Here is a 25,569-nt window from a genome sequence, read left to right as displayed (position 1 = left end):
TTCTTTTAAATGAACAGGGAAGAATATTTTTCCACAGAAGTCATGTATCTATTTTTGTGTGTATCATTGGAACTGAAGTCCTGTGATATGGAAATGCTAGTTTTAGCCTTGGTTGCCTTCATACTCACGTATAGTGACTCACCAAGGAGAAGATAATAGCAAATTATGGCACTGTGTCTATTTTAAAAAGCTATCATAGTATAAGTGATGATAAATGGCAATTAAAAGACAGTGACATATTTCCAGAATCCAGGCAGGGAACTTGTAAAATCAGGGGATTAGACAGGTCCAAAATACTGAAATTGGGTAGTACAGCACACAAAAAATGTGCATTAGTATAGTCTGCTTTAATGATTTACAATCTCTGAGACGCCTTTGTTCTAAATGAGTACAATTGTTCTAAGACACTTGCTTAGCTACTGGACGCCATTAAAACAGCCCTTATTCATTCCCTAGAAAAACAGGCACTTTTCAAGGGCTGTGCTAAAAAGAAGATAGCTCAAGTACCGACAGACTGTTTGGAAGCATCCTACAGCCTAGGAAGTGGCTTGGAAATGAAAGAATTGCATGATTCCACCTAGAGGAAGGTGTTAAGATGGACACCTCATGCTTAAGAAAAGGTAGGCACATTGGGAAGGGCCAAAGGTGCAGCTAAATCATGAAATGTGACAGTGTAACAGTTTATACAGAACAGGCATAATTGCCTGTGCTCGCATTCATAGGAACATGTTTCAGAAGCAAAATAAACAGAACTTAGTTACTGCTTAGAGAAAATATGAAACAAACATATGAATCTTGTATTACACTGACTGCAGATACAGGAAGAACACTGCTGATTCTTCTTCCCTAAACAAAAAGGTGACTTTGGGAAATCGATATAGAACTTGGAAAGCCTACTAGGCAAGTGTGACAAAGCCCAGCTCTACTGTTTTGGACTCATGCATCCTAGTAAAACCAGCAGAGCCATTGCTTAGGTACCTTTGAGGCTAATCAGTCCCACCACTAATTAGCAGACCACTACTGAGGAAAAAAAAAAAAAAAGGCTAACAGAGGAATGATATACCTCCCTGCCCCCCTTTTTAATTTCAATTCTTAAATGCTAACCTATATTTAAGTGGAACCTTTATCTATGCTGGTTCTTTCGCTGATGGCTGCTGATAACATGTTTTAGTGACTCAACCAGAAAATGACAATATCTGTGGGAATTTTTTTCCTTTCTCAAAGAAAAGAGATCGACTTTGTGTAAATGTGTCATGATTATTATCCCAATGTGGACAGAATTCAGTACACGCTGACTCAGCCAGTACTGCTCTAAAACTCTGCAAGTGCATGTTCACTCAGAAATTGTCTGCAATATTATGTATGAAAATAACTTGGAGAGTGAAAGATATTCCTCATGTAAAAGCAAAGGTAAGAATTTTTCTTAAAACATGAATCTGGAAATGAAGTTTAAGAATTAAGGCAAGCTATTTTTAGGCTACTGATTTTAAGTCCCCTGTTCACAGCTGTTTAATTTATAACTGAATTAAAAAGGATTGGATAAGATAAAAAAAAAACGGTTTGAACTTTTCTTACATTAGGTTACCAAAAAGTATTTTAGAGAACTTAGCTATGTTAATGTAACCTGGATTTTTGGACATGGTTTGGTCTTTTTACACAACAATGGCACAGGTAGGCATATACTACAGCATTTCAGGGTCATTTTTCAGTTTTATGCTGTGTTTTCCACTGCAAGATTCTGAGATCTCCAAGTACTGCGCTGCAAGTTTCAACACTACAACAAAGGTTCACTGACCTGGTTTTCCAAACTTAAAAAAAAGATGTTTTCAATTGCCATTGGAAAAAGAATGTGGCACTACAGAAAAATATTTCAGTACTGCCATGGTGTGTGTAGCCCAGCTCACAGCTTCAAGGGTTGAAGTGATAGGGGCAAGAGGAAGTCTGCAGGCAATAGCAGGTGGCTCAGGGGACCTGTCCTCTCCTGCCTTCTCCAGCATCCCACATGAAACTCAAAGGACTTATCAAGACCACTCACCCAGTTAACATTTCACTTAGACTTTAACCTCACCACCAGTTTAATGAAGCTTACTGTTACACCTGTGTCAATTTCCACTTAAATCAACAGACCTTGTCTCTGAAGATGTTACCACGAGGGACATGCCTCAAATGACTACTTGGGATGTCCAGATCTTGTAACAGAAAGACAGGGGGTAGGCGGGAAAAAGTGGTGGATTGGGCACAAGTGGAAAAAGTTAACTAAATACTTATACTTACAACACAAAACAGCTAGAGGTAGCGGATCCTACCTTAACATGAAGTAAATAGTGATCCCTCACTTTGCGATTCAGTGCAGCAGTTGTGGTGAGTACTCCCTGCTGGTTAATCTGAAAAGTGTTCTCTTCGTTTCCACTCAGGATGGTGAAAAGAAAAGGAGGGCCATTGTGAGAAGAATCCTTGTCTGTCACCACTAGCTGTAGCACACTAAATCCAATAGGCTTATTTTCCTATAAATGCATAACACAATCACATTGGGTTTGTTATAATCTAGCGAATAGCCTACCATTGATTTCTCTTTCACAGCAACAACAAAACCCCATCAAATTACTATCAAACCAGTTAATCAGTATAAGAAAAATCAGAATGACAATATCGTTCACGGAAAAATGCTACCCTCCGAGAATAATGATGAAAACAGTAAAAGGAGAAAGTCAGTACATTTTTAAACTTTGGGTTTTTTAAACTCTGTCTTGTATGTTTAAAAGTAGCTCAGCCGTGAAACCTCACATTTTCCACTTTTGGCCTGAATTAAGATTACTGTAGATTAGTTACCAAGTCATCAAATATTTCGAATTTAGCTAAAACACCTGTTAAGAATAATCCAATGCCTTTGTTGGGAGGATGAGAAAAAAACATACTCCTCCATCTGACCCTTTGTGTCTGTAATTAGTGTTCTGACTACAGTTGTGGCTGCTACACTCACATTCTTGTTAAAATACAAAATCTAGGGTTTAAAATCTGCATCGTAAAATCTCTCCAAGTTTGTATCATGTGGATGCCTGAGGTTTGCACTTCACACACTACGGTTTATCATGTATCTGATAAACACACATCACCTTACCTAACACTTGCAACACCTCTCCCAGAATATTTGTGCTATACTGTATTTACCACATTTTTATACATACACACACATCTTTTAAATGCAAAAAAAAGTAGAAGCGTTATTGTACAAAAATAACAAAATGCTATCCTTTCACAGTCGCAAAACCCCCTAGTAACAAGCATACTCTTTGCTCCTAAGTAGGTGAAATTATGTCAAGTTAATTATCAGATATTGCAGCTGAAGCTTTTTTTCCCCTTCAGCAAAACAGACAAGGACCATCATTTTAAAATACAAATATTTACATTTGGTCATCTAAAGTAATTTGATTTTCATAATAGCTAAGCACATTTCCAACTGTGTCCAAATATGTCCATCTCTAATATACCAGGAAATGCACACCAGCATTCTCAGGCAACTCCTCCAGCTTCTTCTCTGCTACCCTCATACTGGGACAGGCTGATATGAATGAACTGTAAAACATGAGGTCTTCCTTTTCAGTTGAGTAAGGGAAACATTACAGACATCGGCTATCTAGTCTAGAGTTTTAGAGGATGCATTAATTAACATTGTCTTCAAGAAATACTGTAACTGGGGAAAGCAAAACACCTTTTCCCCTACACAAACATACAAAACTGTTACTTTAAAAAAAAAGAGCAAGATCCAGGACATTACTTGCATACTCTGTATATGCTGGGTAGAGATGAATCACTTTGTCCTCTTTTGGAAAGCTACCTTTACAAATCACGTACACAGTCTCAAACAGAAGTGGTTATGTTTGGATGGCACAGTGCACCAGATAACATTGCTTGATTGCCACTTATCTATTGTACAAGGTCAGGCACCAGCAACAGCTAAAGGACCCAAGGGATTGAGCTCACTTACATTACTAGTATAAAGGTCTTCATGCAATTCCTTTGTTCCCTTCCATTTATTCTCTATTGGATTCAGGAAGACAAGAATTATAGACACTGCCTCTGCTATCTTTGCTTTAGCAGAGTTTTCTATTTCAGGTAAAAAAGCCATTTCAGAATCTGGCCTGCTACTACCATCCTAAGGTGCAAAATCAGTCAAAGGATTGGTATGTAGTAATATGAAATACTACTCCTGTTTTAACTGCTTCTCATCCCAGAGGAGGCCAATAGGAATTAAATCTCAAACTATGTGCCACAGCACACAACACTTGCTTCACAGTAACAGGTACCTTAAGTATCTTTTTCTAAGCAGTAACTATAAAATTAAAAAGAAATAGCAGAATTGTTATGTATTTTGACCTGTCTGTATGATGGTAAGAACATTATAAACATAAACAATGTGCAATATAAACATATATATATACATACACACAAAAAGTACATGAAAAAAAAAACATACTCGACTTGCAACATAAGTTTCTAAACAGATTGCACGATGCAAATTTTGTAACCCATAACACTTACTTAGGTAATCAGGCTCACTGACAACCTTAAATAATTAAAAACACAGAGAAATAAAATTGAAGCAATAGGTTTATCAGATCTTGCAGATTTTTTTCAAGTCACAAATTAACATGCAAATAATATTACTGATTTGATTACTAAACCTTCGCCATCTGTATTTATATTACCTGGATGATAACACTATAGTTTCCTTTTGAGAATACTGGAGGATTGTCATTTACATCAGAAACATCAATATTAACTGTGGTTGTGTTAAGTCTAGGTGGGTTTCCATTATCTGAAGCTTGAACTGTCAAGGTATATCCCGAAATCTAAGAAATAGTAAAAAAAAAATTCAAACAAAGGAGTAAAAAGCAACAAACTCAGCTTCTGTTTTAAGGAAGAAATATTGTAGTGCAAACCTCCAGTAAAGCTTGCTGTCATACATCTAATCCTTTCTCTTCCTCCCCATCCCCAGAACGCACTGACGTAAATAGGTGTCTTCACTTTATTAATTTTGGAACATGAAATGGTAATTTAGAAATACAATTAAAAAAAAGGTGGTCATGAATTATGAATAGCTAAATTAAACCCAACTGCTCAAAAAGCAACAAAAACGTACCTTTTCTCTGTCCAGAAGTTTAGTCACTTTTATTTCACCTCTGGTAGGGTCAATTGTAAAAGGACTTCCCTGATTGCCATCTATAATTGCGTAGTGAATGCGGTTGTTTGAAGGTCCGTCGGCATCATCTGCCATAACCTATGGGACATTACAGTCTCATTTAAAACAGGTCGAAATAGACTCTATCACCTTTCAGATAAACTCATCCTGAAGATGAGCACAGCTCTTTTGGTATAACACATTTCATAGTTCTCAGGAGAAACGTCATCCAAATAGAACATACCAACGTCACTTAATTTCTTGAATTTCTTTTGAAAATTAAGTCATGTTCTCATGAGGAGGACACAAACATATCACAAAATATCATCTACTTTCCCATAGCATCTCAAGTGTCTGATTCTGACACTTCTCCAAAATAAATTTTCAATTCACTCAGTGGCAAACTTATCCATTTCTGTCCATCTTCAAATCAATATTTATTCCTTCAAGAGTGAAAGTGTGATTGTCTTGACAGAGTATTTCAAAGGAAAAAAACAGCAATACGTACTGTAATGACTGATTGTTCAAGCATAGCATCTTCACTGATTACTGCAGTGTAAGTGTCTTGGCTAAACACTGGAGTATTGTCATTGATATCTGTTACGTTAATGTTCACTGTTACAACATCACTTAATGAAGGTGTGCCTCCATCTGTGGCTTCCACTGTCAAGTAGTACTCATGAGAACTTTCATAATCCAGGCTCTCAATGACAAAAATGGCTCCTAGGGAAGAAAACAAAAAAAACTTCACAAAACCTCTGCTACTACTGTAGTATACATTACAACTTTTGATTTTGGTCTGACATGTACTCAGCTTCTCCAGGGCTTGATTTTAACTGTAAAGCTGGAGCTACAGTGAAATGATCAGGTTTTGCACATAGAGTAAAAAGGTGAGAAGTTCCTGCCATTACCACAAAAGACTCACACTTTAAAACCACCTGGCTCACATTTTGTAATGCAAAAAAAAAAAAAAAAAGAAGAAAAATAAAAAATGTGCTTAGAAAATGTCATTTTCTTAATTTTCAATTAAAATTAACCAAAAATATGAAATTATCTGTAACTTGACTTTCCTTGCAACCAGCATTAATGTCAGGCACGGAGTATGCAGAGGTAGTAAGAGAAGTGTCTGACCGTGAACTTTGATTGACAGAAATATCTGAGTTGAAGTGTGAGTTTTTAACCGACTAGTTAAGATAGTGCAGTCCCTAACATACATGCTGATTTGCTGCTGGAAGTGTGTTTTCCTGGAACCTTTTTCCTCCTTTCAAATACTTGAAGAAGTTAACCTGGCAAAGTACTTCTATACCATAGCACCAGTATGCACACTGGAGAAAGCAGATGGAAGAATTATAATTTCAAGTACATGGGTATAATTAACTACTATTAGCTTTTGGGTAGAAATCTTATTTCAAAAACCAAATGTTACCAGAGATTAACTCTAGAAAAAGAACTATATAAGAAAACAAAAATAGAATTGAGGTGTACATTGATTTTTAACAAAGAATTATCATTGATAGGGAAAAATTCTCCACAGAACCTAAATGCTTCGTAAGACTAAACGTGATTAACACACAAGCCTAAAATCTCTAATGTCATGCTGGATATATGATTGAACGGAATATTCCAACCTCTCTTTAATGCCATACCTACCTCCTCTAGGATTACTGTCTTTGTGGACCAATGACTAGTTTTCCCAATCAATTTAATTTTTCATCTTTCTTTCACCAAGTCTGGCCACTCATTCTGATTATATAGCTGTTGTGAAACGACCATTATGCTTCTATCATTACAGACCTATGTCTTTCCACCCTCTCTGCCCCCAGGGTGGGGAACATTCCAGCTAGGAAACTCTTACTCTTGTCAGCTAAATGAATCTAACCCAAATAACAATGAATAGTAGCAACAAATAAAGTTCCTGTTCTACATTCTACTGAGCTCCTCTAGTAAGCATGCTGGCAAAATGGGTGAACAGACAGTAGCACTGGCTTTATAGCCAGGATGATGCACACAGATTATACATAACCTATTTGCTGAATTACTGTAGGACGGAGTATGGCACTTTGTTTAGCCAAAAGTAGATTCACAGCTGTAATCTGTTACCTGTTGTTGAATCGATGCTGAATTTTCCATGTTCATTCCCACTGACTATTGAGTATGTGATTTCAGCATTGGCTTCAATGTCCCTGCTTGCAGCATAGATCTGGAGAACTTCAGTTCCAACCAAAATGTCCTCTGATACACTTGCACTATACTCCCTATGCTCAAATACAGGTGGATTATCATTTATATCCAAAACAGAAACTATAAGACTACTTGTTGAAGACAGTCTTCTAGGTAAACCTTCATCTGTAGCCTTCAAAGTTAGAGTGTACACAGCTTGTAATTCCCGATCCAAAGGCTTCTCCAAACGAATGATTCCAGAGAATTCATCAATAGAGAACTGGCCTTCTGCAGAGTTCACCAGTGAATAATGGATTTTACGGTTCATCCCTGTATTTTGAAAACAATTCCAGAGTATGAAGCATCCATTAAAATACACCAACATAATAACAGATCTGATAGCTGATAGTAGAAATAAAACATGCATGCTAAATATTATTATTCATGTTAAAGTAAATTTCAGCAAGAGTTAAAGGCTTTTGTGAAGGGCAGAATGATTTACAAAAAGATGTAATCTCATTTAAAAGATTAAGCTAATTCATTGCACCAATTTTCTGCGACACAAAAAATACGAACTATGGTTCTGCTTCAGTCACAGTACTAGCTAATACGAAACGATCAGTAATGTAAATCTAATTATATTAGAACAACAGCATCTGCTTAGCAGCCTTATAAATAACACGGGACAATATGGGAGAGTAAGGCTGCATCAAATAACTAGACTCAATATCAGTAAGTTTATTGAAGAACCATGTCCCAAAATTAACAGGAACGTAATTGCTGGCAACCTTTCTGTATAAAACAAACAAGCAAAAAACCCACACGTTTTTGAGCCAAGCATTTTGCTCCTCCTGACCCTCAAAGACTAGTGAAGCGTGAAAACAACTGTCTGTTACCTTCCTGTTCAGCAACCTAGCTTTATCATAGCGCAAAACAGGCTGGTTGTTTCATGAGACTGAATTATTAATTAATACTATTTGATCAATAAAATGATGATGTATAGAAAATACACACCCTTAAAAAGACCTTATGCTGTTGTATTCCTTACAACAAAGCCTAAGAACAAACTCTAATGTCATTTTCAGTTCATGCTCACTTAAATATTTGTAACTAAACGGTGAAAATAGAGACAGCAAAAATCTCAACAGAGTAGCATATACAGTAAGCTACAATTAACCAGGGTTCTCTTTACGGTATGATCACTGATGGCTAGCCTGAAAAGCACACATTCTCAAATCTATGAATGTACATTTATATGAACAGAAATGGTTTGATATTCCTTTTACTTACACCAGGAGTAAAAGGATGGACCTAACCCATCATAACATTAATAGCTTATCACACTAAAAATATCCTACATTATGTGTATCTTCCTCCTTTTCTTTTCTTGCAGACACACAAAAGGGATGTCTTCCAAGTTACTTGCACATGGAAGTCAGGTGTTACATGATTTAGTAGACATAAGTATATCTTTCAGGAGTCTAATCCTGAGTGGTATTGAACATCTGTCAGTCCTACTGAAAGGCTTAACACCTCTCAGGATAAGACTAAACAAACATTACTGTAACTTTGAGACCATGACAAAAGTATCGGTCAAAGAATGCATACCTGCATCTGCATCTGTTGCCTGCACTCTTGTCAAAAGGGTTTTGGGCTCTGTGTTTTCAAATACTGTAATGGAGTAAGGATCAGCTGTAAACTCTGGGGCATTATCATTCACGTCTTCCAGAGTCAGAATAATATTAGATTGGCAGAATCTTCCTCCTCCATCTGTGGCTTTCACTAGAAGATAATAAACTGCTTGCTGCTCACGATCAAGTGGCATTAATGTTTTCAGTTCACCTGTAAACAGAATAACATACATAAGTTGATACGAGTTGCAACACTTAAGTATCCCTAACATGTTTTCCTCCAAAATCTTTGTACTCAGAGAAACTAAACAACAATTTTCTTTTTGATGATGATTTCATCACTAGCAAAGTCAACAGCTGTACTGCACTAATGAGCTCCACTTTGGGCAAAGCATGTCAGTGGTCTGCCTTTTCAGCTTTGAAAGATTAAATACTAAAATCCCCTGTCTGTTTTTCAAATGCCTTTGAAACAGAAATTAGCTAAAGTAAAACTACCTAATGGTACAGAAAGAGAGAGAATGTGTATACATGCACAAATCCATGTGGTTTTGTGTAAAGAAAATTAAAATATTAGAAATCTGGCTTCAACAAAACGCAAGGTAAAATCCACATTTGGTTTTCCTGAGCTATTTAATTGTGTTTCTTCCAATATCTGTGCTGACTTTCCTCTTCTAGCATTCAATGAATAAATGGTTATTCACACTATCAAATATAACTTGCTGCTACAGACAAACCTCTAGAAGTCTAACACATATTTCTTTCCATTGTAACAGAAAACATGATGACAGGCACAATGCGTAGCCATTGCATCCTTTTAACCAATTAAAAAAAAAATATTCTGAAATATTGTTTGAGCATTCTAGCCCCAACAATTCTAAATTTATGTAATTGCATGCTAGCACAGCATACAGGTGACAATCAAAGTAAAAAAAAAACAAAACAAAAACCAAAACAACAAAAAACAAATCATGAAGTAAGATCTTTCATTTATTTTGCCACTGAAATATTCTAATCTCCTTCATCATATTTCCATTCTATCTTTGTATTTATCTTATTTAAATTCTTCTATATTGTTTACTACGCCCTTCCTAGTGCTTATCTACTTCAGCCTGTAGAGCACAGGATTCTGGCATTAGCTTTGACCTATATTACAAACGAGAAGACATGAATGTCATGAAAACCAGTCAGGCAAGTTAAAAGTGAATCTCATTCATAGAACGCTTCCAATAAAACTGAAGTCACTTTTGGTGTTTACTATGGAAAGGAAATTTGTTGCTCCATCTAGCCTCATCACATTTAATACACCAAACCAAATGATTGCAAAGAGAATCTGAATGAAGATATTTTCAGTTATAAACCATTATTGCTACTACTACAATGAATATAAAAAGTAAAAAATTTATAGCATACTTTTAATCTAGTCACTTCAGCATGAAAGTTTCTGGCTTCGGGGCAATTACACTATTTACTCTTTAGTTCCACATTTATTAAAATCTCTGATTTCTATTCAATATATTATTAGTATTTCTGTAGTACAAACCCACATTTTAAACAGTTCCATAATAAATTAACCCTTAGTGGAAAGCTTAAAGTACTGACATTTATGTATGTCTTAATGTACTAGTAAAACATTTTACAAAATGAGGTGATGATTGAAGTTTTGTATAAAGTATTATTACCTGTGTCTTGAGTGAGTTTGAATTTCTCTGCTCCTGTGCCATGCAGTGTATAAGTAATTTCTGCATTGGAACGAATATCTGCGTCTGTAGCAGATACCTGCATTATCAGTTTGCCAGGAAGGGCATCCTCAGGAACAGAATCAGTGTACAAAGCCTGCAAGATTTTAAAGTCACATTGAAAGACTAAACATATGAAGTAAATAGAGCTTGGAAAGGGGAGATGGAGAAGGAATGACAGATGAGATAATATCCTGTTTGAATGTTTAGTAACATATGAAGTGAATCAGAGGATGAAATACCTGAAAACGAAAATGATTTTCTAATTATCTCACATTTATTAGATTATTCAGAAAGGCAATTAATTCTGCAATCATAGGGACTCTTGAGTATCACTGCATAGCTAACAACTCTGAACACTTGTAACTGATTAACTGATAATTAAACGCATTCTCAAAATAAAAGTTATAAATTTTTGGTACTTCCATTTTTTCCTCTTTTGGTAAATCATCTTTTCTAGGTCTGACTCAATCTGGAAGAAACTGATACCTGCCTTTTTTGTGATGCCATGAAATAAAAGCTTCCAGTTTAAATAAAAAACAGCCACCTGGAATTTAAAGGCACTAAACACTCTTACAGCTCATCCATGTCAGGGATGTGCATTAGATTAGAAGGAATGAGTCTTACAACATCAATATTAACAAAAGAAAAAAGCTAAAGCCACTGACTTCCCAGACTGTATATAACTGCAATCATTTATATAGAAGTAACCAACACTGGCTAAGAAGAAGAATCAAACGCTCACTAAATACCTGATCCTTCCCAGAACAAGGAAAAAGATTTCCACCTGGTGACATCAAATCTGCGTTCAACAAGATGGCTATGAAAAGTCCAAATGTGCTAAAATAAAAAAAAAAACAACCAACCAACCAAAAAAGCTGACAATGAAAACCCAAGGCTTTCTCGTAAGGCAATTGCACATCTTGCAGAGTCCACCTTTCTGTTTTTTTCCCCACACTGTATTTTTCAAGTCCATTTTTGCAGACTATCAAATCTGGTAAGGTAGATGGCTTTGTAATAAGAAAACGTTTCTGGATTACAAATTTTTTGTGTTGTTGAGTGCAACTGCAGGATAATTATTTCAGTCTTTTCAACTCTTTTTTTTTTCCACAGGAAATGCACAAATACATTAACTAAGTTATGGTATACAGCCTTCTTTGAGACTTCGCTTCCTTCAGAAAATAAACTATCATGGCTGCATCTTAAAACAATTCCTTTTGGAAAAGTACACATTAACACAGGAAAGATATATGGCAATTCTCCTTATACTCTTCAAATACCCATTGAGTGTTAAAATTACATCAATGAACTATCATTGGATTTTTATTTAAGAAATCTGTCCATGAAATAACTTTTATTTGACAGCATTCTATCTTAACAGTCAAAATTTCTGTTACCAACATAAAAGGAACACCTATTTGTCAGTCTCCTGAGAAGCCATTTCAGAGAAACTTTAGATTTTAGGTATGGAAGCAGCTGGACACAGAATATACAAGATTGTGCATACCTTTTCGCAAACAGGGCTATTATCATTAGCATCAAGGACTTTAACCTCCACCACAGCTTTGGTTGCAAAGGTCCCATCAGTAGCTGTAATATTTAGAAGGTAATTATCCTTTTCTTCCCTGTCCAGGGGCTTTTTGACATAGACCTTCCATTCATTCTGCATATTTTCAATAGCAAACTGTCCCAAGGGATCGCCTCCTGAAATATGAAAAGAAATACTTAGTTAAAGGCAAGAGACAGATTGCTACTATTACTTTATCAAGTTATAGCTAAAGACAAAAAAATGTAAATGCAAATAAGCAGCCACTCTCTGTGGCTTTATAGGTAAAATAGCTTCATTTTCCAGATAGAAATAGTCAGTAGATGCTCATACAACAAATTTAACTGCAGCCAATAGAATTTATAAAAATCAATATAGAAAATCATGTAGCATTATAGATAACATCATATCAAGACATATGCTAATTAATAAAAAATATACTCCATTGGAAATTAATAGTCTATTATTTTGTGAAATTTCATTCATTCATTTTTTAACTACATCACTAATTTAAGGGCAAAATAAAATTTGATATATAATTAAACAACAAACATAGGAAAGTGTTTTAACAAGGTATGGATGAAACAGAAAGCCAAAGACCTGTTTTATAAAACTCTTTTTTTTTACCCCTGAATTTTTTAATACTTGTATTAAGACACACACATTCTTTCTTTGCAGCTTTATGGTTTCAAATACTTTTCAATAATTTTAAATACTAAGTTACATCTCATGTCACTCCAGGACCACTCAAATGATTATTCTGACATTACTCAAGAAGACTTACCTGTAATGTAATAAAAGACTTGTCTATTGGCTTCTTCTGTATCAGCATCAGTTGTACTCAAGATGGCGATTACCCCACCGGGAGGGTCATCCTCACTGACTGTTCCTTTATATATTTCTGCAGTAAAGCGTGGAGGATTGTCATTCACATCTGTAACAGTAACTTCAATCACAGCCATAGAAGACAGTTGAATTTTTTCACCCCGATCAGATGCAACCACTGTGATTTTGTATTTGTCTCGTTTCTCATGGTCGAGTTCTCTGAGAGTGGTAATCCAGCCAGTTTCCATGTTTATGGCAAAAGACTCTATAATGTCTAGTTCTTGAGAAGGATCCAAGCTGTAAGTAACCTGCCCATTGAGTCCTGAATCTAAGTCAGTTCCTTTAACCTGGATGACTCTTGTTCCAGCCGGCATGTTTTCTACAATGAATGCTTCATATGGATTGGACTCCAAAACTGGTTTGTTATCATTTGCGTCTTTTACCTGAATGCTTACCTCTACTGAGGAAACAACATTATAACCTTCATTTGCATACTGTGCTCGAACTGAGAACTGGTACCATTTAGCTGTTTCATGATCAAGATGCTTCTCAAGTTTCAACTCTCCAGTCTGCCGGTCAATCACAAAAAAATCATCTCTATTGCTTTCAGGAGTATTCCCTTTAATCAGACTATATACTAAAGTCTGATTATGCTCTGCTTTGATAACATCTATCTCAGTCCCAATAGGAATGTCCTCAGAAACTGCATAAGAATAAAACGGCTCTGAAAATTTTGGAAGAGGCACTTCTGGTGGCAGTATTCTAGCATAGACGGGAACAACTGACTCTTTTTGGGGGGATCCACCATCGACTGCTCTAACAAAGAAGGTCAGAAACTCATTTTCTAAACCAATTAAACTTTCTTTTGTAGTAATTATACCAGATAACGAATCAATTTCTAAATTCTCTTTAACATTTTCAGATTCTGCTTCAATAGCATATGTGATGTCTGCATTTGTACCCTCATCAGCATCAGATGCCCAGACTTTAATGACAGAAGTACCCCGTGGAACATCAGATCCAATATTTACTTCATACTCCGTTGCTCGGAATTGAGGAGCGTTATCATTGTCATCTGTAAGTATTACATTAACAGTACAAAAAGCAACTTTTCCGCCTGAATCTTTGGCCATTAAACTAATAGCAATTACTTTTTCTGCTTGTGTTTCACGGTCAAGCTTTTTGGAGGTAAATATCTGCCCTCTCTCATTTGTATAAAATCTGTCTTTGGCAAAGTCATTCACAATGTGGTAAGTGATTTGGCCGTATGTACCAGAATCTTCATCTGTTGCTTTAACTTCAGTGACCAAAGTATGCAGTGGAGCATTTTCAGCTAGTTCAACCTCATATTCGTTCTGGCTGAAAACAGGACTGTGCATGTTGGCACTGGTTACAGTTATATGGACTTGGGCTGAGCTTCTGAACACCCCATCAGAAACAGACACATTAAGATTATAACGTGACTTTAGTGTCTGTCTGCGTAGGTTTGAGATGGTGATAATGCCAGTTTTACTATTAATTACAAAATTCTTTTGGTCATTGCCTGTCAGAATGGAGTACTCCAGCTTGTCAACATCCGAACTGTCTGCATCTGAGGCTTGCACACATGTCACAAAATGCCCTCGGGGAGCCAGTTCACTAATTTTAGCTTCATAAAGCAACTGGTTAAAAAGAGGGGGGTTATCATTGAGGTCAGTTACATCAACAGTTACAACAGTATCACTGCTCAAGGGCAGCATGCCACCATCTATGGCTCTCACTAGTAACTTGTGTTGTTTAATTTGTTCATAGTCCAAAGTTCTTGCTGTAAGAATGAGTCCAGTGCTGCTGTCTATGTGGAAGTAGTCGTGACTTTCACTATTATCCTCAACCAAGTGGTAGGAAATCCCCCTATTTGTTCCAGAATCGGCGTCTGTAGCGCTCACTTGTACAACAGATGTTCCAATGACAGACGCCTCAGAAAGGGTTGCAGCGTAAGACCGCTCTGTAAACACAGGAGGATTATCATTGATGTCTTCCACTATTATGTCTACAAACACATCAGCGTGCGCCCCAGTTAGGGAGTCTGTTGCTCGAATACTCAGTTTGTATGCTGGATGAGCCTCAAAGTCAAGAGGGGCAACAACATTTATAACTCCAGTGTTGAAGTTGATAGTGAACTGATTGAAAGGATCTCCATCTGTGATGCTGTAAAACACCTTAAGTCCTTCTGGGCTGTTTGCTTGTACATGCACCACGGGACTATGGAGCTGAATGTTCTCTGGTATCTCTGCACTGTAGAAAGGCTTTTCAAAAACTGGCATAGCTTTACTCATAACTGTAATTGGCACTATAACTTCAGCAGAAAAAGCAGGGTCTCCTCCATCTTTTGCCACTACTGTGACCAGATACTCCTTGTTTAGTGTGTCTGGTTCAAACTTCTTCTTCAGTGAGATTTCACCAGTAGGATCAATTTGGAAATGTTCGTGATGTTCTTTGAGATAGTAATGCACCTCTCCATTTCTGCCTGTATCTTTATCTACTGCAGTGACACGTCGAATAACATGGCCTACTTCAGAGTCTACTTTAACAACAGCGTAATATGGAAGATTGACAAAAAATGGAGCATTATCATTTACATCTTCCACTGTGACTTTAACTACAATGTGTGCAACAACTGATGGTTTATATTCCTCTGTCACTTCTATGACCACATCAAAAGATTCTTGCTGTTCACGATCAAAAGGTATTCCTGTTGTCGAAAGGACTCCCGAAGTTGGGCTTATTTTAAATCTGCTGTCTGGATTCAGAATATGGTAAAACAAAGGCTCATTTATTTGATTCCCTATAGCAGTAACAACAGCTATTGTTTTTGCCTCTGTGGAATTCTCCTGAACTGTTGCAGAGTAAGAACTCTGTGTGAACTTCAGCTGGCTTGCTTTGCTTTCTTTCACATTAATTTTTACAGATGCAGTGCTTGCAAATCTGCCATCAGATGCTCTCACTGTTAATTCATATCTGCTTCTTAACTGAGTTGTATTTTGTACTGTTATATCTCCAGTCTTAGGGTTTATTGAAAATTTTTCTCCAATGTTGCCTTCAATAATGGAATAAATTAATTGTGAAAAAACACCTGAATCAGCATCAGTGGCATTTACGCTGATGACTTTCACGCCTTTATAGGTTGGAATCAAAACGGACGCCTCGTACAACTCTCTTGAAAACACAGGAGGGCAATCATTGATGTCAATTACATAAATAGTAACATTAGCTGCATATTCTGCATATAAACGTGGTATCCCCATATCATGTACTTGCACTGAAAAGTGGAAAATATTTGTCTCCTCATAGTCCAGACTCATTACTGTCCGAATGGCACCGGTGCTAGAATCAATGGCAAAATACTTGCGGACAGATGGTTCGACAATTTGATAAACAAGCAAAGCATTAGATTCTTTATCAGCATCTGTAGCTCGAATTACTAATGGGATATTCCTGTCAGTCAGAACCACACTGTTAATTGAAGCTGATTCACTGATGAGTCCTGTATATTCAGCCTGCATAAAAATTGGTGTATTGTCATTCTCATCCCGAAGATGTACCAAGACTGTTGCATTAGTGGACAAGCCAGCCATGTTTGTTCCCTGCACAGTTAGAGTGTAAATGGGCAAAGTTTCAAAATCAAGTATCTTCTGAGAAACAATGACACCCGAGTTTGGGTTGATAGCAAAGGCGTCACCTATATTACCATCTTTTATTTCATAAACTACAGAAGACTGACTGTATGCTGTAACCATTCCAACAAAAGTACCAATGCTGGCACTTTCACTGATTTCTGTAGAATATTCTTTGGCTGTGAATTTTGGTGAGGCATTATCAGAAACTGTAACAAATATATGCACAGAGGTCACTTCACTCATTGGAGGATCTCCTTTGTCTGTAGCTTTGATCATCAGGTTGTATTCTTCCTGGTTACTACGATCTAATTCCTTTGCAACTTTAATCGTACCCAGAATGGGATCTATAAAGAAGGCATTTCCAATATTCCCTGTGAAGAAAAAGAAAAGTAATTAAGAAAGATTATACAGAAAATTATATATAAGAAAGAAAGTACAGAACTTAAAGGATGATTGCTTATTTAGTTATATCATGTAGCAAGAACACAGAGAATATTAAAGTTTCTTAGTTTTGTTTAACAAACTTTTGTTAGCCTCTCAGGAAAGCTTTCTGTAATCAAGATTTAGCACTAATCCTAAGTTTACTTGCAGGAACATTGCATAAAACATAGCTAGCAAAGTCATCCAAGCCTTGAAAATAAGTGCAAAAAATCTGTTTCCATTTCCATTAAAAAAACCTTAAAAATATAACAAATATTTTGCAAATTTCAACATGATAAATTATGCATTTTCTTCAAATTATCTTTGTCATTGAGTTCATGTTTAAACCAACTTAAATATCTACTGAAGCTGAAAGAAAATTATATTCAGAAGTTAACATTACTGAAATACAAGTTACATTTTATGATCTAAAATAACTAGACTGCTTTGAAAAAAAGTGTTTTAATGAATTCATACTTGTGAATCTTAATTGCTTATGCAAGTATTGTTTAAATCACTGCTTCAAAATTAATCTTTCTGAATTGGACTAACAGTTATCTCTCTCCTAACTTCCTATTAATACATAGGCAAGTTATTCCCAGTGATAGTATTAGAAAAAAAAACAAAACAAAACACTACCTGCTGAGGATTACCAGCTGCCACTCGATAAACACTTATTTTCTTTATATTTTCAAATATATAGCTGAAATGCACTGCATACAATATTCAGTACTCATGTAATAAATATGGTATGATTTAACATTTTACTTCCTTGAAAAACTACATTACTAAAGCCATATTCTCAGCATGGAAAAAATTCATTAAGAACTTCTAAGTTATGCATACAAGTAGGCAAGAGGGGCTGGGGTTTTTTGCCTTTTTTTTTTTTTTTTTTTTTAGTGGAGACTCTAAACACAGTGGCATTCTTAGAATATCCCATTACGAATCTAAGCAGTCATTACAAACATTTAAGGAATGTTCTTTCCACATGCTTAGAACATCAGTTATATTGCTTTAACTCCCAGTACATCACAGTCCTGTAAAACAAACCTAAAAATCTTACATTTACTCCTACAAAAAGCTAGAAAAAAGGAAGAGAACAGGCTGTAACTTCATTCTAGATGGCATGCAGACACATTTTTTTTTTTTTCTTTCCATGCTTTGGCATTCGTAAAACAAGCACTACTGAAATGGGAAAGGCAAAAGAAAAGTTTCATGGACATTAGTGTCCTGCTTAGCAAAAAGGTCATATTTCTATAAATAACAGAAAACGAATATATATTTTAAGCAACATATGAGACACTTAAATATATTCTTCCTCTTCAGAATATAATAATCACAGCTTTATTTTAATACAGTGTTAAAGTATGTTTTCATATCAAAAGAACATTTTGGGAGAAGGAAAGGAAAATATTTACAGTAAACAATTCCTAAGCTTTACAAAGCATGTGTCAAATGAAAAAAAGGCATTTGCACATATCACCTCACATGCAACAGTAACTGAAACTTTTTACCTACTGTTCTCTTTAATAAACAGTTTCTTATGCTTGTTACTGGGATTTATATTTTAAATCACTTCTTATCTTGAAAGTAGTTCTGCGCACAGGTAATGAAATGTAAATAACTTTTTCCCTGTCATAGTGTCTAAATAGTTCAGGACCTTGATAATGGCAGGCCTGTATCTAGACTTAATGAATTGAACCAAAATTCACGTCCATCTGGTAAGTGAACTCAGTCAATGTCATTCTGTTTTTGTATTATTCAAAACTGTCATCATTTGAATTGCATCGTTATAGGCGAGTTCAGAAAGATACTCTGACATAAAAAATAAGCAGCAGCACCTAATGATTTCCTCTGGCCTTCAATGTGAAAGAATCCGTGATGCCCAATTGACCAGCTATTAAACAATTTCTTACATAGTTTATTGAGCTAGAATAGCAGTCCCACTATCTAAAATCAGCCAGAAGGAACAATGCAAAGCAACCCCTTCTTTGCTTGTATCCATCAGAAAGTTTAACTTAAAAACTGGGACTATTCAGTGATTAAGCATATGGATATTTCTAAGTTATTTTTGAGCTTCTTTCTTTCACATTGTGCTAATCAGAAAAGGACTTGTCTCAGGCTCTTACTCTTTTCATCAAATCCTTGCTTGCCTATGCCACAAAACATCACTCACATTATGAAAAAAGACTGCTTTTTTTAGATCCGAATTTAATGGTTCTGAAATTTCTAAACAACACACCCCTCTTAATGGCTTAAACGTAGCTTTCTCTTCTACTACTACTAAAATGTTCCAAATGTATCTAAAGGATAATACAAAGAGCTAAGGGAGGGAGATGGATATCAGCAAGCACTGTTTCGAAATAAACTGAAGGTATAAGAAAATCAACATACCTGATTCAATAGAATACACAATTTCTGCATTTTTTCCTTTGTCCTTATCTAATGCTGTAACCTGGAGAACAGCTGATCCAATAGCTGCTGACTCATACACTCGTCCTTCATAGGAAGAGCTGGTGAACCATGGAGCGTGATCATTTGTGTCACTAACATTAATGATGATTCTCGCATAGTTGCGCTTTACAGGAACATCTTGATCTCGAACCTGAAACGGTTAGTATATTACTAGTAATTAGCACTGTTGTTTCAGTAGTTCATCAAATCTTAGTAATAATTCAAAGTTCAATCTAGACCAGTCACAGAGATGAAGACTGCATACAAATTAAACATACAAATAAGTGTTAGAATTAAGGAACCAAATTAGAAAGACATTAAAAAAGATGTTTGTTATTGACTACAGAAGAAATTTTGTGTTTATTTACCATTACTGTGAGAATATGCTGGTTCATGGTCTCATGATCTAATTTTTCTGAAGTATAAAGAGAACCAGTTCCAGGGTCCAGACGAAATTTTTTAAGACTGATGGGATCGGTGCTGCCCTGCATAGTATAAATCAGTTTATTCTTCTCATCTCTATCTGTGGCACTGACTTGCAGAATTTCTGTCTCTGGTATGGTGTCTTCAGGTATAACAACTTCATATTTTGAAGCAGAAAACTGAGGCCTGTGATTATTTGTGTCTATAACTTTGATGTACACCTGAAATGATACAACAGGTTAGCATTGATGATATTTGGGAAACAAAGATCAAAAGAGGATATTTCATTAAAAATTAGACAATATACTGAAATAGTTCCACCTCAAGATATTTTTTTTTTTCAGGGAGGAGGAGAGATCTAAGAGGTGTAGAGAAGAATCATCTCACTAAACCCAAATCTGCCTCACCTTCCCTAAAGTCAAACCAGAAATCTATACGATTAAAAATGCCTTAGGTAAGGTATCTTAAAGGGAATGATTTTTGTCTAAAGCAAGATGAAAAAGAATTCCTTAGTAATTTTGGAATTAAAAAACCCACAAAATTCTCAACATGGATCCCCGGGTGGGTAACAATCCTTTTTGATTGCGTAAATTTGGAATTTTAAGCAATGTTTTCCAAGGCAGCGGATGCACTGTAGTCCTCCTTGCCCTCATATGCAAACAATCCTCTTTCAGCTCCTTACATTTCCCAGGCTACGCAAGAATGAAAAAGTGGTGGAATTCCCACAGAAATATATTATTTCGAAGAACCCCAGGTATTGCTCTTCTTCAGCAATGTAGCACAATCTCAGCATAGGCAACTGGTCACCAACACAATTTATCTGAAGTTACAGTTATATTAACTTTGATGCTTCAAATTACATTTTCCTACAGAAGTCCAGCTGGGTTCACCTATGTGCTATGCAGGCAATGCTCTCTTTGAATAGCAATGTTCACTGGAACCACACAAGATCCCTGTATACCCACTTGCCTTACAGAGCATCAAACTCTTATATAGAAAGGGTAAGACATTCAGCCACCATTCTGTTCCTTCAACAGTGGTAACATCAGACGAGTAACAGTACTGCAGAGGAGTTGCCAGGTGGACAGCAAAGCTCCAAGAACACATGGCTAAATTCAAGTTCTTTGTTCTGCACTACACCCTGCTTTTAGCCACCCAAAGGTTAGCTGCTTTGTATAAATTAGTTAGGTACCATCAACAGGTGTTTAAAATAAGTACTCATGATATCATAAGTGGGTTAAATTGCTCTTTGAAGACACTTATTGCTTCCCATTGATATCCAGTGAAGTCTAGAGATATAATTTAGACAAGGTACCAAACTGCATGCAGTAGAAACTAGATGAGATAAATCCTGATGGTGGTAAATAATAAGGAAATGTCATACATCTCACTATGGGAAGAGAAAACTTTCTCAACTTCAACCTTGCAAAACCAGCCTTTTATGTTAAAATTTGTACCAAGGAAAAACAGGTGTTAAGTGTATCAACAGGAGTCATATCAGTTCCTAAAATACTTATTTCAGATGCAGGTATATTATCCCAGGTTGCAATTACTACCTAAGCTCCAATACACTGAGTTCTTCCAAATGGCAGATTTTAATACATGCTGAAAGCATTTAAATAACATGGCAAATTTTAATACAGGATGAAAACATGTAAATAACTTACAGACAGACATAGCAGCCCTTGGATATACTCTACAAATACTACGAAGTGTTTAGGAGACAGAAAGATTTTATTCTAAGTAACAACAGAAAGACTTTTGTATCTAAGTAATGAAGTCTTGCACTAACCCTGGAGGCACCATGGGGCAGACTGATTAATGGAAGTGAGAATCTGGGATCACAAAGAACTGGGTGTGGAACTCGGGACAACTTTGTATTATAACACAGGAAAATCTCAAAACCTGGGATATTGCTCTCTCTGGTAGCTGAAATAACTGTCACCAGAAAGACTATTTTATTATCCAAGTGAAATGCTCAGTGAAAAAAGAACAGACAAGCATATGTAAGAGAATATAGGAACAGAGATGAAGATGGCAAATGTGGAATCTCAAGAGTCAGAAGTCAGATACGGAATAAAAAGCCAGGTAAGGAATAAAAAAGGAGTTTATTTGAAACCATGAAACAATCTGTGGGTAAGCAAGACCACCAGGAAATATAAAGAGCAATTAAGGAGAAGGAAAGCCCATCCCAGATCACAAGTTTGCCTCAGCCTTATTCACCAAGAACAACAGGGAGCATGACCCTGCTCAAAACAAAATAAAAATGAGACACTGGCAAAGCAATGGTGCTGCAACAAGCTGCTAAACAGAATTAATCACCAAGACAAGATGGGAGCCACCCCCAGGTTCTGCTGGACTGAAGGGAAAAAATAAAAAAAACCCACAACAACAAAAAAAGATGGTAATCCTCCTACTGTAACCCACACTGTTAATAATAATGAGCTCCACCTCCAGACCACCAGTCAGGGTGGGGAGCGGGGCGCACACATATGTATGTATGCACACACTAGTGTCCACAGCCACACACAAAAGCCTCCAACTTTTTTAGCAGATGTAGTCCCAGGCACTGCAGCTCACTGAGCCATAATCCAATATGTAGTACATTTAGGAAAACACGCATAAACATCATTTTTTTCAGTGTTTGAAACAGTCTGTTAGGATAAATACAAACTATCATTGCAGAGGAAAACGCTGCCTCCCACAATTCATTAGATTTCTCAGAAAACAGAAGAAATAGGAAATAAACTAATTATTTGGCACATTGATAAAATCCCTTGCAAGATGTTGCTATGGAAACTAAGGAGTTTGGTTTTGTCATGAATTAGAAGCTGATTAAAGAAAGGAAACAAAGAGTTGGAATAAAAATTGATTTTGGTGGGGACAAAAATTAATGGGTGGCAACCCAGGACACATATTAGGTCAAGCATTTACATACATCCACTAACAAATTCAACTTGAAAATGAACAGCAAGAATGAAAATAATATAACCCTAAATATGCAATTTTTTTAGATTGTCATGATTAGAAAGGATGCAATAAAGCAACACAAGTAGAGTTGCTGATGTTTTTTTTTAAATTCTGTATAAATAAAATACATTTTGTTGCATCTTGGAAGAAGAAATATGGAAGGATGCAATATAGTCACTTAAATCCCTGCTCACTGAACACCGGTGCTCAGGAACATGAAAGATGAAATCACATGAAGATGGCCAACCAATTAAAAAAAAATGTATATACAGAAAACCCCAACTCTCAATACAAATCAAACTATACAAATATTTTTGTATAAATAAAAGGTTAAAAGATCATATACAATTACAAGACTTAATTAATGGATACTATGCTTTCAAAACAAACATTGTCGAAATTTTATTCAATTCCCACCTCCAAGAGATTTTTAAGTTCACTCAGAAAAAACAGTAAATGAAAAGATAAATTATCAATTTTGATGAAATTAAATCAAAATTGCTATTTAAGTTCATGTTTGTTTCACCCCCAAATGAGGAAATACAGAAACCTAGCTCAAAATCAGAAGTGAGAGCGAATACAAGTCCAGAGTAACTATGTTAGATGAATCTTCAGAGCAGAAGGCATGGCCACCTGTGCTGCTGGTACTACACAAAATGAATACAGGAAAATAGCATTTCTAGAATAGAACACCACAAAAAACAGTGTAAAGTACTAAGTTAAATGCCAAGAATGTAGTCAATGTGAAACCAACACTGGTACCTGCAAGACTAACCACATAGCCAATGAACCAGCTTAAATGAGAAGTGATCTATTGATCATACCATCAGAAATACTTAGCATCAACTTCCTCTGGTACTAGCTAGCGAAGCAGTTAAAATTACCTTACTGCTAAACACATAAGGAGACATCCTACAGAAAGGTACTGTTGGGCTAAGCGGATAAGGAGATAGCTCCTAAAAACATGCAGCACTATTAACTATGAATTATTAACAAAAATATTGCTAAGGAATAAACATAATGATGCAGTCACTACAAATGGCTTGCTCAGGCATGCCATTACTTGTCAAATTACTTGCTCAGGCATGCAGTTTTCCTCCACACTGGTAAACGCAACTACAAATACACAACTTGATCTATTAGTGCAATCACTTTAAATGTACCTAAAATCCAGTTTCTCACTCACTGATGTTGTTACTTTACACTTCTCTGCAGATTCCGGTGGACAAGCATAGTGTGAATCGATGGGCAACCTTTTGGTAACTCAGCTAACTGCATGCTCGGCTGCTTTAATGAGGGGAGTAGCAGGTAAGAAGAAAGGAATTATTCCCCTCTATTTGACACTCACTGGTGGGACTGATGGTCTACTACAGTTTTGGGCCCTGCAGTCCAAAAAGAGATCTTGAAAAACTGAAACGAACTCAGTGAAGGGCCATTAAAATCAATAGGGGTCTAAAAGCTCTCCACTCACTGTGTAAAGAGAGGGCTTGCAGGAAGGAGAACCAGACTCTTCTCAGAGATTCACAGTGAAAGGACAAGAGGCAACACTCACAAGCTCCAATAAAAGAAACTACAACTAGACATAAGAAAAAATTGTTTTCAACAAACCCGCCTGGATGCGTTCTTGTGTGATCTGATCTAGGTGGTCCTGCTCCGGCAGGGGGATTGGACTAGACGATCCTTTGAGGTCCCTTCCAATCCCTAACAATCTGTGATTCCGTGTGATTCTGTGAGGGTTGTTAAAAACTAATGTAAAAGCACATCCAAGGAAGAGGTGTCGTGCCCTGTCATCCCAGGCAGTTACAACCTGACAAGTTCCTGAACAACTTGATCCAACTCTGCAGTTTGCTCTGCTTTGAGCAGGAGTTTTAACTAGATGAACTTCAGGGGCTCCTTCCAATCTAAACTATTAAATAAATGTACTAAGGAGACCCTACTTTCAAGACAGGGATTCTTACCGATGCTATGACAGGTGCTAGATGTGCAATTTCCTTTTAAATGTAAGAGGACCAAATTTTCACATAAACTCTTAGGGCCTTCAAATTAAATGAAAGGCACCTGAAGTAATAATTGTGAGTGTAATTTTGAAGGTCCACACAGAAAAAAATGAGTTTGTGCACCTGAGAACAAAACACATGAAAAGCTTGTGTTATTCTGAAGTTACACGTATAATACCATAAAAACAGCTATCGAGCATTTCTCAATGAAATTGTAAGATTAAATTCAAAGGAAATATAGTAATATTATCTCTTAAGAAAGAATTTGCATATTAAAGAGGCACATTATAGAAAAGTTTGACATTAACAGACCATAACGCGATCTCTGAAACAAAACGGCTTGGTACAAAAGAATCTTGACTCCTTTTGCAAGGTTATGCAAGAGCTGTGTTGCACAACTGCCCTCTACTCACAGATCTCACTGAGAGTGATGCAACGGTTATTCAGACAGCAAACAAAGCAGCCCAGGATTATTTGGGTCCAGAGGAGGGCCATGAAGATGATTCGAGGGCTGGAACATCTCTCCTATGAAGACAGGCTGAGAGAGTTGGGGTTGTTCAGCCTAAAGAAAA

General features: G+C 36.4%; 1 protein-coding gene across 2 annotated transcripts in view; it reads right to left on the bottom strand.

Annotated features, from left to right (window-relative positions):
• Positions 1-25,569, bottom strand: part of FAT1 (FAT atypical cadherin 1) — a 104,477-nt gene that overhangs the window by 13,497 nt on the left and 65,411 nt on the right. For both annotated transcript variants that reach the window (XM_086612303.1, XM_086612304.1), the window contains exons 7-17: positions 19,976-20,251; positions 19,548-19,758; positions 13,037-17,104; positions 12,214-12,410; positions 10,650-10,803; positions 8,948-9,181; positions 7,280-7,669; positions 5,688-5,902; positions 5,141-5,278; positions 4,707-4,850; positions 2,307-2,504 (exon numbers count right to left, since the gene is read on the bottom strand). In XM_086612303.1, the coding sequence (XP_086468429.1) occupies positions 2,307-2,504; positions 4,707-4,850; positions 5,141-5,278; positions 5,688-5,902; positions 7,280-7,669; positions 8,948-9,181; positions 10,650-10,803; positions 12,214-12,410; positions 13,037-17,104; positions 19,548-19,758; positions 19,976-20,251 (6,225 nt within the window). The remainder of the gene's footprint in view (positions 1-2,306; positions 2,505-4,706; positions 4,851-5,140; positions 5,279-5,687; positions 5,903-7,279; positions 7,670-8,947; positions 9,182-10,649; positions 10,804-12,213; positions 12,411-13,036; positions 17,105-19,547; positions 19,759-19,975; positions 20,252-25,569) is intronic.

This window comes from Tauraco erythrolophus, chromosome 5 (genome assembly GCF_009769465.1).
Source record: "Tauraco erythrolophus isolate bTauEry1 chromosome 5, bTauEry1.pri, whole genome shotgun sequence".
NCBI lineage: Eukaryota > Metazoa > Chordata > Aves > Musophagiformes > Musophagidae > Tauraco > Tauraco erythrolophus.
This window is presented reverse-complemented; position numbering and strand designations above follow the sequence as displayed.